Here is a 15,171-nt window from a genome sequence, read left to right on the forward strand (position 1 = left end):
CATAACTCACTAATTTTATTGTGACCAACTCACCTTACATTCCCATCAATGACCCCAGATTCTAGAACTATATATCCACCAGGGGCACTTTATGTGCGGCCAAATAGCTCACTGTCTTCACCTCTTCCTTTCTTTTTCCCACCCCCACGTCAGTTTGAAGAAGGGTCTCGATCCGAAACGTCACCTATTCCTTCGCTCCATAGATGCTGCCTCACCCGCTGAGTTTCTCCAGCATTTTTGTCTACCTTTGATTTTTCTAGCATCTGCAGTTTTCTTAAAGATTTCCTTAACATGTACATTTATGTAGATATATTTGAAAATTCCAAAATAAGGCCATGGGCCAATGAAACAGGTAGATTGATCTGTGGATAGCAAATCAGCAGATAACGGAAATCAAGTGTACAGTGCACCAATACTGCAATTGTTTACGATAAGTGAATCGTTAATTAGCATCAATTTTTCTAGTGGATAGTGTTGATGACATACCATTGACTGAAATGGAGATAAAATTGTACATTGTGATAAGCGGGGTTGGGAAAATTCTGTAACATGGACATTCTTTCCACATTGCTTTTATGACAGTACCAATTTTAAGACCACAGGCTCCAATAAATATCTTATACCACAGCAAATCAAATCATCATAGATTCAAATATTGTCCACAATACTCAATCACAGTGGTATTGTGGGCATTTTACTGCAAGTATGTTTTACTTTACATGCAAAGTATTACCTATGTTTTAATTGTAAGCAAGTTGCATTGGTTTTTCTTCTCCCTGACATCAAGCAATTCAAGAAATTATTTTTCTGGATTTCAATGTAATTGAACTGCAGACTTCCTGACAAATTGGCTTATTTATAACGACAGGGTCAAAGCAAAAGGTTTAAAAACAATGTTTTAAATAAAGCTAATCATGGTGACTCCACCACACTTTTCATCCTTCCTTACTTTATATAATAACACAATACACAAAATCAATCAATATGAAAATAGATGCTATGGGTGAGCTTCTTCCTCATCATTATCCCATTATCAGGAATATTGTGACATAGCTACCTATAATGTAAAGACAAAGCACTCACGTGTGTTGCAACATCGCCACCAATTTCTATGCTTAGTTTATAATATGTTGCCATTGGCCCAGCAAGGAGCTCATCAAATGCTTCAACATAGGGAGCAACCTCTGTAAAGAAATAAAAATATTGTTAGAGGTGACGAAAGCAGCATTGTCGTAGGTAGACAAGTAATAATGCACAAAAGTAGATGTTACAAAATGGAGGATAGTTACATAATATGTTATAGAATAGAGAACCAAGTGGGTTGTGGTTTTTGACCACATTTCATTTCCGTGGGCTTATGTACATAACTGGCAAGCTAGGCCTCCGTTATTAGATGCGAGGCAGTTTGAGCACAAGATCATAGAATATAGGATTATGATTCTTGTTCAGGACAACAAAATGTCTGGTTTACATTAGGGCGAGACCCAAGAACTGTTCATCAACAGTCCATAAGATGGTAGGAACTTTTCTTGTAAAACGCCTGGATGGGTGTGCATATAATATAGGTTGATATTACTGGTTTATAATAAACTGCGTCGAGCTGGAAATAATGGATTCCATACAGTTGGTTGCCAGAGATTTGTTGCAACTGACTCAATATATAGTCGTACAGCGTGGAAACGGACCCTTCGGCTCAACTTACCCACACCGACCAACATGCCCCATCTACACTAGTCCCACCTGCCTGCTTTTATCCCATATCCCTCTAAGCCCATCCTATGTATCTGTCTAATTGTTTCTTAAATATATAAACCTTGTGGCCATCATTCTTATGTCCAAGACACCTCACATGCCCTTCGTCTTTTTAATGACTTCCGCTTTCCGAGACCCCACCCCCTCATCTTTACTATGGATGTTCAGTCACTCTACAACCCCATCCCCCACCAAGAAGGCCTTAAAGCCCTGTTATTTCCTCGATCTCAGAACCATCCCAATTTCCCTCCACTATCACTCTACTCCGCCAAGCTGAGCTGGTCCTCACCCGCAACAACCTCCTTTGACTCCCCTCACTTCCTCCAAGTTCAATGCGTAACTATGGGCACCCGCATGGGCCCCAGCTATGCCGGCCTCTTTGTAGGGTATGTTGAACAATCCCAGTTCCAGGCATACACAGGCCCTATGCCAGAACTCTATCATCATTGACGACTACATCGGTGTTACCTCCTGCAGAACTCATGGACTTCAACGTCACCACCAATTTCCATCCTGCACTCAGATTTACTTGGACCTTCTCCGACACCTCCCTCCACTTCCTTGATCCCACTGTCTCCATCACAGGAAATAGACTATCGACAGACGTGTATTACAAACCCACTGACTCCCACAACTATCTTGACTATATTTCTTCCCACCTGCTTCTTGCAAAGACTATCCCCTACTCCCAATTCCTCTGTCTCCACTGCATCTGCATCCAAGATGAGGTGTTCCATACCTGGTAGGGAACAGTGGTCCCCCTCTCCCCATTATAGATGAGGCCCTCACTCATGTCTCCTCGGTACCCCGCAGCTCTGCCCTTGCTCCCCCTCCCCTTAGTCGCAACGGAGCATGCTACTTATCACGATGGAAAGAACTGTTCACCTCAAAAATTCTCAACTTTTTTTTCCACTGTTGATTTCCTATCCTGCTTTTCCATACGGCATGGCGTCAATTGGCATCACTGGCAAAACCAAAACTGAACTAGTAACCATTGCAGTCAATCCGTAAGAGATCTGTATTAATAGAATGGCATCCATGCAACTACACTCCAGTTAGCCTTAGAATGATCCAGCCACAGTCAGATCATGCAACAAACTCAAAGCAACACACAGCCATACATCTTAACACTGACAATTCATTTGCATGGCAGAATAAAGTGCAGGATAGAACTTCATCCTTTAACATCAAACAATTGTTTTTCTTTACCATCGGAAGAACCAACTTCATTTCCACCAGATGGTTGTAATGTCTCCAACCGCAATACTGCTTTCTCCAGTCTCTGTACAAGAGTTTCCATGTTAGCCATTGTTCAAACCTAGTGAAAAAGGGGCAACAAGTTAAACAATGCAATAGTCAAATATTATTTAATATATTGACCTTTTATGCAATAGGCACACATTTTTGCAATAACTGACGCAAAGCAGTATTTCCTACACATTTCTAACATATGCAACATTTTAGTAGAGCCTGCTTCCTTATTTTCATTAAGGCAAGTACTTTATGCAAAAACAGTACTCCAAAGTTTATCTAGGCTACTTTTGATGATTTATTTTCAAGCCTCCACTCAAGATTTAATAGCAAGGTCATATAAAAATACTTTACAGAAATATGTCTCAAATGTTACATAGCTTGGGGTTTTGTGAAAACTTGCAACTTTCAAGGAAAAAACATCTAGAACATAGTACATGAACAAGACTGTTGGCCCACAGTCCACATACCAAACATGATGCCAACTTAAACAAATCTCCTCTGCCTGCATCTGATCCCTATATTTCCATTCTCTACATATACCATGTGCCAATGTGACCAAAAATTAATATTTTTGATCTTTCATTTCAAAAATGAAAGGCCACATTTTTTATTTGATCTTCCATCGTGCTGTTGTCTAGGTGTCTGTAGCGTACATATAAAACATCCTAACCATTGAGTATTCCTGGCATAGCTCCTGGCTAACTAATTATAACAAAGTAAGATATATGCATGATCACATAGTTAAAAATTGCAATGAAATATAATTCTGCTATTGAGCAAGTGAATCACTAAATTCATTCACATCAAACAAAAGCTTATATATCAATGATCTTGCATCTTTAGGATATGTCTGCCCACCATACTGGTGTGGTCCAAACCAACTCTTGCTCTGAATGTACAAAGCCTGGCAATTTTTATTTTACACATTTAGTGATAACTCTCATCATGACTGTATGGCTTTCCTTTAAGTGCTACAGTTTCCTCTCACATCCTAAAGACATACTGGTAGTTTAATTGGTGACTATTCAATGTACTTCGTGAAGATAATTGACAAAAGAATAATAGATGAGTTGATGGGCAAGAGAATAGATTAATGGTAAATAAAAAATAATGGGATTTCCCCTATGGTTCATGCTGCTTCACACACCAAGTACAAGATAAGAAATCACCATCAACAGCATTTCCATGACTTGGATTTCTATAAAAAGCCTGCTGCAAAGCAAATCTCCAACATAAAAAGAGATCCCTCTACATTTTCCACAATTATAGAATAATTATTTACGAGAAAATATATTTAGTACCTTGCGTTCAATGTAGCACTTAAAACGGTGATTATACATTTCTTAAGTGTACTCCATTTTATGAACCACCAATTTAAACATTTTGAGACTTCCTGTTCAAATGGCTGTGTAACAACCAACATATCCTAATCAGTACAAAGTACACTTTATTGGAAATGACTCATTTTAAGATTGACTCAGTACTTAAGGACCATCATGTCAAAATGTTTTAATTTTTTTTTGGGACTTACATCTCACTGTAATAGTGACAGTTTGAGTGAAATACTTCCATCTTTAAAGAAACAAATGACTGATTTAAAAACAGGAGGCATTGAACTGAGGATTTTGTTTGTGCATAAAATCCTCAGTTCAATGCCTCTTGTTTTTAAATCAGTAATTTGTTTCTTTAAAGATGCAAGTATTTAGCTCAGACTGTCACTATTGCAATGAGAAGCAAGTCCCAAAAAGAAAAACTTTTTGACTTGTTGGTCCTTAAGTACGCGAGAAGATTGAATTGAGGATGAACATGATTTGTCCGTCCGTTAATGGAAACATAATTGATACACTGGTACCGTTCTGTTCTTTGAAGTACCATTGTTACATTTTGTGGATCAAGGGAAACCAGCAAAGTGCAGTAAAATCTCAAGATTTCCAGAAGGCCTGTGACAACATGCCACGTCAAAAGATATTGCAGAAAATAACAGCTCATGCCGTTGGGTGTAGCATACTGATGTGAATAAAAGATTGGCTGGTTATCAGGGAATATAGCCATAAATAAATCTTTCTCTGCTTGGAAAGATGAAACAAACGTTGCTCTACAGGATTGCGTTTGATCCCATTATTTGACAATTTATGTAATGGCAGATTAGGACACTGAGGATATTATTATTTAAATTACTGAGGTGGTTGCGAATAGAAGATATGGATGGGTTACACGAATGGAAGAATATCTAGTAAATGGAGCACAGTGGAGGAAAATATAACATTTCCAACCTTGGCAAGAAAAATAAAGCATATTATTTAAATGATGAAAGACTGTACCGGACTTTATGTGTTCAGTTTCCAAATGGCATAAAGGCAAGTAATTAGGAAAGCCAAATCTTATTGTTAATTATAAGGACACTTAAACGCAAAAATAGGGAAGTTAGTTTTGGTTGTATAGGGCATTGGAAACATTGGATACAAGTCTATCAATTGGACAAATGGTCGACTTGTGTTTGCTACAAACCCACCGACTCCCAAAGTTCTTAAGAAGGAACTGCAGATGCTGGAAAATCGAAGGTACACAAAAATGATGGAGAAACTCAGCGGGTGCAGCAGCATCTATGGAGCAAAGGAAATAGGCAATGTTTCGGGCCGAAACCCTTCTTCAGACTCCCAAAGTTCCCTTGACTACACCTCCTCCCACCCCGTCATAAGACCATTACACATCGGAGCAGAATGGCACCATTCAGCCCATCGAGTCAACTCCACCACACAATCATGGCTGATCTATCTTTCCCTCTCAACCCTTCTCCCCATGACCTTTGACACCCTTCCTAATAAAGAACCTATCCATCTCCACTTTAAACATACCCAATGCCTTGGCCTCCGCAGCCACCCATGACAATGAATTCCATAGATTTACCACCCTCTTGCTAAAGTAATTCTTCCTCATCCCCATTCTAAAGGTACATCCTTTTATTCTGAGGCTGTGTCCTCTGGTTCCAGACTCTCCCATTACTGGAAATGCCCTTTCCACGTCCACTCTATCCAGCCCTTTATTATGTGGCAGATTTCAATAAGATTACCCGCTCATCCTTTTAAATTCCAGCGAGTACAGGGAATTCAGCCCAGGCCTTGTCCCACCCTCACCTCTTTTCCAGTTTTAAGAATGGACCTGACCCGAAACATTGCCTCCGCAGATGCTGCCTACCCCATTGAGTTACTCCAGGACTTTCTATTTTGAACAATATGTACAGAATCAAGGCCCTATTTCATGTATTGAAAGCAGTTCAGAATCTAACACTTGTTTGGGCAAGCTGGGTGCTGAGGAATGATTGGCAGGCTAACAATGTACCTGTTCGAATTTAGAAAAGTGATTGAGGCTTGACTGAACCTGAAGATCTTGAGGCAGCTGATAGGGTCAGATAGATAATCTAGAAATGCGTTTGGCCATTTTAAACAGATGAGGTCACATTTCTTTACAGGTTCTGAATCTTTGAAACTCCTTGCCTCAAAGGGCAGTGGAAGAAAGATCTGAATATTTTTAAGGTAGTGGTAGATACATTCTTGCAATGTTTAAACATGTAGACTGGAACTCAGAGCTAAGGTTTTAATCAAATCAGTCAAGATCTTTTAAAATAGTGGAGCAGATGGGAGCCAAGTGGCTTACTTTTAATCCTAATTCACGCATTTGCATGTTAATTTGTACGTCCAACATTTTTAGGAACCAGGAAGTCTCACATTAAAAAAATCTTCGGAAAGGATGCTTCTGTATTCCTGTGCCTCAGTTAGTTATTACGTGGACAAACTTCAGAAATTGCAGTATAGTTCAAAACTGCGCTCATACATCAGAGGATGGAGCAGATATCAGAAATATACAGGATGTGTTGGAAGGAACTGCTGATGCCGGTTTAAACCGAAGATAGACACAAAATGCTGGAGTAACTCAGCAGGACAGACAGCATCTCTGGAGAGAGGAATGGGTGACGTTCCAGATCGAGACCCTTCATAAGTTGGTTAAAGTTTTTCAATCAAAAAACAACTGAAAAACAGGCCGGTCATACAATGACCACTGAGATTTAATAAGATGTAATATTCTTAAAGAAACAGATATTTATGAGTTTACATCAGCTAAACACCCAATTTTAGAATCAAACAGTTCTACTGGAAAACTACACTTCTCATATCTGTCAGTTCAGCTGCTGCAATGTCAAAAGCAGAAGGAAGCCCTGTATGGTATTGCAACACACTTGGGGTATGGTCAATACTTTAAAATGGTGTATCATTCAGATTAGACTTGCTTGTTTGACTAATATTTAATGTTATGTTAAAACTCTACTTGAGTGTCTTGTCTGAATTAAAAGTACAAGCCAAATTAATGATATGGAGTGAACATAAAATAATTGCTCTATCAAGAACATATTGTTGTGCATTTAGGATGCTGACAAAGTAATAAAGGTTAAAATTCTTATTCACTATATTGGCCTTGATTCAGCATCTCTGTATGCTTGCCCTTACTTGCCATGGTTGGAACATGTTGATCAATTTAGGCTGAGGTATTGGTGCACAATACATATCATAGACAATAGAAGGTTAATTTCCAGGATGGCTGGACTGTCATACGCTAAGAATGGAGTGGCTGGGCTTGTATACTCTGAAGTTTAGAAGGATGAGTGGGTATCTTATTGAAACATATAAGATTATTAAGGGTTTGGACACGCTAGAGGCAGGAAACATGTTCCTGATGTTGGGGGAGTCCTGAAACCAGGGGCCACAGTTTAAGAATAAGGGGCAAGTCATTTAGAACAGAGATGAGGAAACACTTTTTCTCACAAATAGTTGTGAGTCTGTGGAATTCACTGCCCCAGAGGGCAATAGAGGCCGGTTCTCTGGATATTTTCAAGAGAGAGCTAGATACGGCTCTTAAAGATAGCAGTCAGGGGATATGGGGAGAAGGCAGGAATGGGGTACTGATTGGAGATGATCAGCCATGATCACATTGAATAGAAGGCTCGAAGGGCCGAATGGCATACTCCTGCACCTATTGTCTATTGACCCAATAGGAAAAAGTTTCTGTACCACGTAGAACACTTGTGGAACACCTAGGCATGAACATTTCACCCAAACTTCTGCGATGATTCAACCATTTAAAGATTTCTGCTTCAAATAACTGCTTACATATTCCCAACCACATTTGAATGAAAATCCTATATGCAATTTTTTAAGAACACAGCACTTTGTCTGTCACATGTCTGTCCACAACAAACACACCTCATTAAGAATGGCTTCTGTTCACAAATCTTTTTTTTCTGGAAAATGTTCACAAAATACCTAGAATTTATTGAACAAGCATTTTTATGACTTGTAGAATCGATTCATAAAATTGTACCAATGTTCAAATTTTATCTGGAGAAAGAAAAGGTTTGCTCAAAACAGTATCTATCCTCTTTAAAATAACATTTTGCATCAGCCAAGAACTAAATAAAGATATAATTGTTACGGTGGAGGAGTTTGACCACAAGTTTGTCTTGTTGAAATCTACTTCTTGCCCGAGTCAGCAAAACGTTGCGCATTTATGATTGGATCACAAGGCAAGGGCATCCAATAGCTTAGTTGAAAGCATTTCAGACATGCACCACGGCACAATAATACAATTTGAAGTTTAGCTTCCTGCTGAGGAATATTTTAGAGCATAGGACACTTGAGGATTGAATATAAATATTTTACCAAAGCTTCTATGATGAATCAACCATTGAAAGATTCCTGCTTTGAATAACTGATTACATGTTCCCAACTACATCAGAGTGAAAATCCCAAAGTTTTATGCACAGCATTATTCAGAGATTTCACAACACAGCATTGCCACATGTCCATTAATGTTATTTTGAAACCTTGTGGAAGAACTTGCATACAAAATGCAAGCTTACAACCTCTACCAAGGGCAGGGCTTCAGCCATATGGGAACACAATGTTCTCCTCTAAGTTGCGCACCATGCTGACCTAGAAATATACCACCAATCCTTCATTTTTGCCGTTCAAACCTCTGGATCCAGTTCTCCAACAGGATTGCATGAATACCTTCCGAGGGATGAGTTCAAGGAAGTAATTCATCACAACTAGAACTGCTAATGCTATTCTCACCTTCCATTGCTGGAAGAGATTATTCAACAATAAATGCTGAACTTGCCAGCAACACACAATCCAAAGAGGTACAAAAAAAAACTCCTCTAAAAACAGAATACATTTTGAATTGTGTTTTAAAACCTGACACCATTAGAATAGGAAGTTTATTTTGTCAAAACGTAATGAATTTAAAATTTACTGAAGAACTCTAACAGTGGCCGTGAACACCAAAACAGAAATTAATCGGATTTTTACTGGATAAACACATTGCCAAACTACTAATTTATAATATGTATTGTGCACCAACTCTTCAGCCCAAATTGATTAACACATTCCAACCATGGCAAGTTAGGGCAAGCATACAGAGATGCCGAAGCAAGGCCAATATAATGAAGAAGAATTTTAACTCTTTATTACTTTGTCAGCATCCTAAACCCACAAAACCATATTCTTTATAGAGCAATTATTTTATATTCACTCCATATCATTAATTTGGCTTGTACTTTTAATTCAAATAAAACAAGACACTCTAGACTTTTAACATAACAAGAAATATTAGTTTTCAATAAACTCAATAACTAGTCACCACAAGCTTTAGGTTAACGAATTACACAGGTTCACCATCCTCTAAATAAAATGTTCACCTCCCTGGTCCTATACATCTCAGCCAGGGAAGGATGGTCCCCGTCAACTCTTTTAATAATTTGTAGGTTTTGATGAGATCCATTTATTCCAGTTCTGTCTTTTGTCCAATAAGCAATTCTCAATTAACATTGGTATATGTTTCCCTATTTCATGTGTTTTGACTTTGTCAATCAACTTTCCAAAACACAAACTCACCAAATCTACATGTTTTCCACTTATCTATTGTAGAAGTTATATGCTCAAAGAACTATGGCAGATTAGTCAAATGTAAATTTCCTTTAAAAAACCATGTTGGGATGGCAAGGTACTTTGCTGTCATATCCATGTTGTAGATTCCAGCTTTTTCTCCTCCACCGACAAGTTAATTGTTTTGTTTTGTCTCCCTCCCATAATATCAAAACCTAAAAAGATACTTTACAAACTATCGAATTTGTCTAAAGAAAGCTTTCAAAACTGTAGATCCTTGAGATTTAAATGACTTCCAAAACCACCAATGCCCCAAGAGCTACTTTTTTTGTCGAACAATTCAGTTCCTTATTCTCAGACATTGATTCTCTAATATATACGAACCATTCATGCCGAGAAGTTGCAAATCCAAAGACAAATTTCTTAGCAAATTAAAGCTTTTACGAACAAATGTTCCCGTATATGACATTATTTATAAAGTCAGACAATATGTCATTGCACTGATTGACTTTCTCGAAATCAACGTCCTTTTCTGCCATTACCACACCATTTGATTTTAAATGCCCTCAGAAGATTACGGCAATCGATATCAAAAGGTTTAGCCTCAACAAATCCCTAATGATTCCAGGATAACCTTTACTCTTGGTAACACGAACGCTCGTGGAGAAATGTAACATACATACAAACACAACGCCTCCTCACGGTGCCGCCCTGCCCACGAACAGGAAGTCAAGCAGCCAGCAATTCCTCTGCAGACAAGTTCAATGTTTCAATATAGATGATATTTCTGCCCCCTCCCCATACCTTCCCGTCACCATGGAAACTCCAGCACCACCTCACCCCCTTTGACGCTCGCACGTCCTGGCTTACCTGGGGAAGACGGCAAACAACAAAAAAAGAAATAGGCACAAGTATGCACCTACTGAATGCAACCGCTGATTAATAACCCCGAGCACACACAATAACAATGCTGAGCTGCACGAGTGCAGTTCAAATACAAACTTTGCCTGCGGCCGCAGATAGAGAGAGACTAAGCTCAGCGCTCTCACCGTCAACGAGCAGTCGCTCCCCTGCCGCCAGAATCCACCCCGGAAGTGGCCCCACAACACCCTGCGCGGCACCGGCCGCTTCGGCTTCTTCCACTATCTCCTAATATGGAAGAAGCGGCCGTTGGGCTCGAGGAGCCGCCAGGACGGTCTCCGTCGGATGTGAGTGGAAGGGCGGTGTTTCAGTTGCTTTAACCCACCCCACAGTGCGATATAGCTTTCGGCAGGCTTTGCTGTTATAACCCGAACGTACAAAGTCCAACCCAGCGCCGGGGTCCGGGGCTGAGAGGTGTGCAGAAGCTGGCTGGGTCGGTGCAGCCGTGTGGACCGTGCATAGAAAATAGGTGCAGGAGTAGAGGCCATTCGGCCCTTCGAGCCTGCACCGCCATTCAATATGATCATGGCTGATCATCCAACTCAGTATCCCGTACCTGCCATCTCTCCATACCCCCTGATCCCATTAGCCACAAGGGCCACATCTAACTCCCTCTTAAATATAGACAATTAACTGGCCTCAACTACCCTCTGTGGCAGAGGGTTCCAGAGATTCACCACTGTGTGAAAAATGTTTTTCTCACTTCACAGCAATGACCCTAGGATCTAGGATGTTTAAGAAGGAACTGCAGATGCTGGAAAATCCAAGGTACACAAAAAAGCTGGAGAAACTCTATAGATGCTGCTGCACCCGTTGAGTTTCTCCAGCTTTTTTGTGTACCTAGGATATAGGATCTTTGCTTCACAGCGTTCTCCCCATTGCACACTGAGGGACAGCAACCTCCTTGTCAACAACTGTCAAAGCTTGTCGCTGGAGTCAAATGTGTTTTATTGTCATATGTCCCGAACAAAAGGTCTCGACCTGAAATGTCACCCATTCCTTCTCCAGAGAGGCTGCCTGTCCCGTTGAGTTACTCCAACATCTTTTGTGTCTATCTTCGGTGTAAACCAGCATCTGCCGTTCCTTCCTACACAATAAAATTCTTACTTGCATATCCCAGAGGGAAAAAAAAATGTCTAGCTGATAAAACGCCAACCTTGTATATAAATAGCATGTGCAGTGAATGGCTACATTTGAGTACTGTCACACATTTGCAAATGATTTGGGGGGAGGGAAGGATGAGAAATAAACAATTTGCCCTAATTACGTCTACTTCCACTTCAGCTCGAGCATCTCAAACTTTTTAACAGGCTCAGCAGTTCCCGTTTATTACTGTAGCAACTGGAGCATTATTTGCGTGACTATTTTGTAAATCGTGAATAGTTCTTTATTCAGAGTATATTTTAAAGTAAAATAGGTAAATGCTGCTCAAACAGAATCTGTAGAGAGAAACAAGTTAACATTTCATATTGATGACCATATTTAGACAATTCCACAACGAAAACAATTATTAAAAAAAAAAAATGTACCTTAGAATTGTATTTACAAAGGGTTTTTCACAATCTCAAAACCTCCCAAAAACTTTGCAAACAATTAGAATTTAGCCGATCCAGAGACCATTTTACTTGCACTAAGTTCTCAAGAAAAATAGAAGCTACAGTAACTATTTATACCTCAAGCTTGCACTGTCATGCGGTAAGGTTAAGGCTGATTTTTTTTTTTTAACCTTGGTGCAGCACTATATTTATATGTGCTTTTGGGCGATAAGCATGCATATTTTAAGCTCTTTAACAGAATGTAGACAATACCAGCAAGGTTAATAATTAGTACTCATTGCCAACTGAAATATTGTCTTGCTTGTGAAGTGGTGTCAGTGTTATTTGGGACATTTCTGGGATCTGAATCATGACATTTTAGAAGTAGTGATATATATGAAAATTATATTTCCCTCCGGGGATGAATAAAGTTTTATCGTATCGTAAACTTTAATATCTGGAACAATAATAAAGGGAAAAATGAAGGACTTTTGTAGTATGCTCAGAAGAACTTATTGACTTTCATTTTTAGTTCAATTAATTTTTATTCCAAAAGGAAGCATTAAATGGATTCAATTGTGCTATTCAAAAACATTTGAAAAGTACTGAAAAGAAAAAGGCAGGCCTACAGAAGTGGAACAAGTCGAATTGGCCTTGTATACAGTCAGCACACGCTAGTTGTGCCAAATTGCCCCCTCAACTGCTGTTATAATCTGTGGTTTCCAAGGCAAGATGTTGGATGCTCAAAGGAATTTTCCTGATGGTGGTCTCCCATGTGCCTTGCCTGTAAGGATGGTACAAATTGAGAACCAGGGAATTCCTATCAAAACCTCAATTGCTACAAGGCATTTTAACAATGGTATACGTTGCAGTCAGTGTGCCAGTGGTGGAGTGACTACATTTTCATGGTGGTAAAAAGAATATCATCAAGCAGATTGTTTTACTGTGGATGATGCTAAGATTGAGGTGGGAGATTGCAACCTTCACGTGGTCCGACCTGTTTTGACGAATGCAATCAACCTGGCGTGCACAATCAAATAGAACAAATTGTCCAACAAATTTAGGTTGCACATGTCTTACGCAAGAAGATGCTAAGATTGGTGCAATGAGTACTGACGTCTGCCTTATCAATGGGAACAATGTGGAGAGACACTTAAGTTTCTTGCTGCAGAATAGCTAGTAATTATATGGCTGCTCTATACTGGTTATCATATAATTCTGCTGTTGTTGCACTAGTCACATGCAGAATGGCATGTAATCTCAGTTTATGCAGACCAGCCCTCTTGCGCCAATTTCAAAGAACACACGATTTGAATAGAGAATTTGAATTTTGAAAAAGATGTTTGTACAATAGGTTGTGTACTACACACTAATTACAGTGATCAAGTTTCACTCTGTCACAACACCAAGAGAGGACATCAAAGCACAGAAAAAGGCTCTTGGACCACCACATACACGCTGATCTTTTTACTCATCTACAATCATCTCATTTGCTGCACAAGTACAATATTCTCCTGCCTTTCCTATTTAGATATTTTTCCCATGGCTCTTAAACATTAATTTTTATCTAATATTACAACAAAATTGGTGATGTGACAATGAAGAAGAGACAAAATGCTGGAGTATCTCAGCAGGACAGGCAGCATCTCTGGATAGAAGGAATGGGTGATGTTGCGGGTCGAGACCCTTCTTCATACTGAGAGTCAGGGTAGAGGGAAAAGAGAGCTATGGAAGGATAAGGTGTGAAAACAAGTGATCAAAGGAGAATGTAGGATAGATCATTGTTAACGAAGGTGATAACGAAGCATACAATGTAAAATTTAATCAGGACAGTCAGACTGGTCGGAGAACTAAGATGGGAGAGGGATGGAGAGAGAGGGAAAGCAAGGATTACGAAGTTAGAGATGTCAATATACTGCCGGGTTGTAAGCTGCCCAAGCGAAAAGAAGAAGATTGTTTAAAGCTACAACAGAATATAGATCAGTTGGATTGTTGTGCGACGTGTTGGCAGATGGAATTTAATCCTGCCAAGTGCAAGGTGATGCATTTTTGGAAGTCAAATGGGAAGAACTTGTTCAGTAAATGATAGCACACTATGGGATGTTGATGATCAGAGAAACCTTGAGGTCCAAGTCTATAGTGGCATGAAATGACATGGAAGTCTCTGGAATAGTTAAGGTGGTGAATGGCATGCTTGTTCAGTGATCGGGGCATACAATATAAGGGATGGGATTTTTGCTGTAACGACAAAACATTGATTGGGCTTGGAGTATAATGTGCAGTTCTGGTTTTGACAATTAAAAATGCCCCCAAATTCTGTGAAATCCTTCCATTCTTCTGGCAGTTCTGAGGAAGGGTTACATTAACCAGTTTTCTGATCAAGGAAACTCCTTGGCTGGTTGCGTTCTCCTAGCATTTGCGTTTATCAGATCCAACCTTTACGCAAGCAGAATACAAGCATCTAATAACCATAGCATGCTATCCATTTATTACATGTCGGTTTTCTTTTCTAAATGATCCTCCCTTAAGTCCTCCTTCAAGCTGACACTACTAGATAACAATCACACGTCATTGTCTACTTTTCTCCAGGCATTCCATTGTTATTTGCAGCATCACTTCTCTGATACATAACTGTCTTAGGAAATCTCGTACATGTGGATCTCTATTACACTCTCCCCTCATATGTTAAGCTTATACTCCAAAGCAATGGTCGACAGTTTAGATTTCCAACAATGCTGTCTGTTCTTAGAATCACAATCAAACTGATACAA

The 15,171-nt window shown here is 39.5% G+C and overlaps 1 protein-coding gene across 3 annotated transcripts in view; it reads right to left on the reverse strand.

The window, feature by feature from the left end:
- cap1 (CAP, adenylate cyclase-associated protein 1 (yeast)) overlaps nucleotides 1-11,124 on the reverse strand; it is a 35,516-nt gene extending 24,392 nt beyond the window's left edge. The window contains exons 1-3 of one of the 3 annotated variants that reach the window (XM_055656245.1): nucleotides 10,994-11,124; nucleotides 2,962-3,070; nucleotides 1,084-1,184 (exon numbers count right to left, since the gene is read on the reverse strand). In XM_055656245.1, the coding sequence (XP_055512220.1) occupies nucleotides 1,084-1,184; nucleotides 2,962-3,061 (201 nt within the window). In that variant the 5' untranslated portion in view covers nucleotides 3,062-3,070; nucleotides 10,994-11,124. Of the gene's footprint in view, nucleotides 1-1,083; nucleotides 1,185-2,961; nucleotides 3,071-10,814; nucleotides 10,966-10,993 lie in introns of those variants that run through there. The other 2 variants (XM_055656247.1, XM_055656246.1) reach the window with 2 other exon arrangements.
- Between the last annotated feature and the right edge of the window lie 4,047 nt (nucleotides 11,125-15,171).

This window comes from Leucoraja erinacea, chromosome 26 (assembly GCF_028641065.1).
Source record: "Leucoraja erinacea ecotype New England chromosome 26, Leri_hhj_1, whole genome shotgun sequence".
NCBI lineage: Eukaryota > Metazoa > Chordata > Chondrichthyes > Rajiformes > Rajidae > Leucoraja > Leucoraja erinaceus.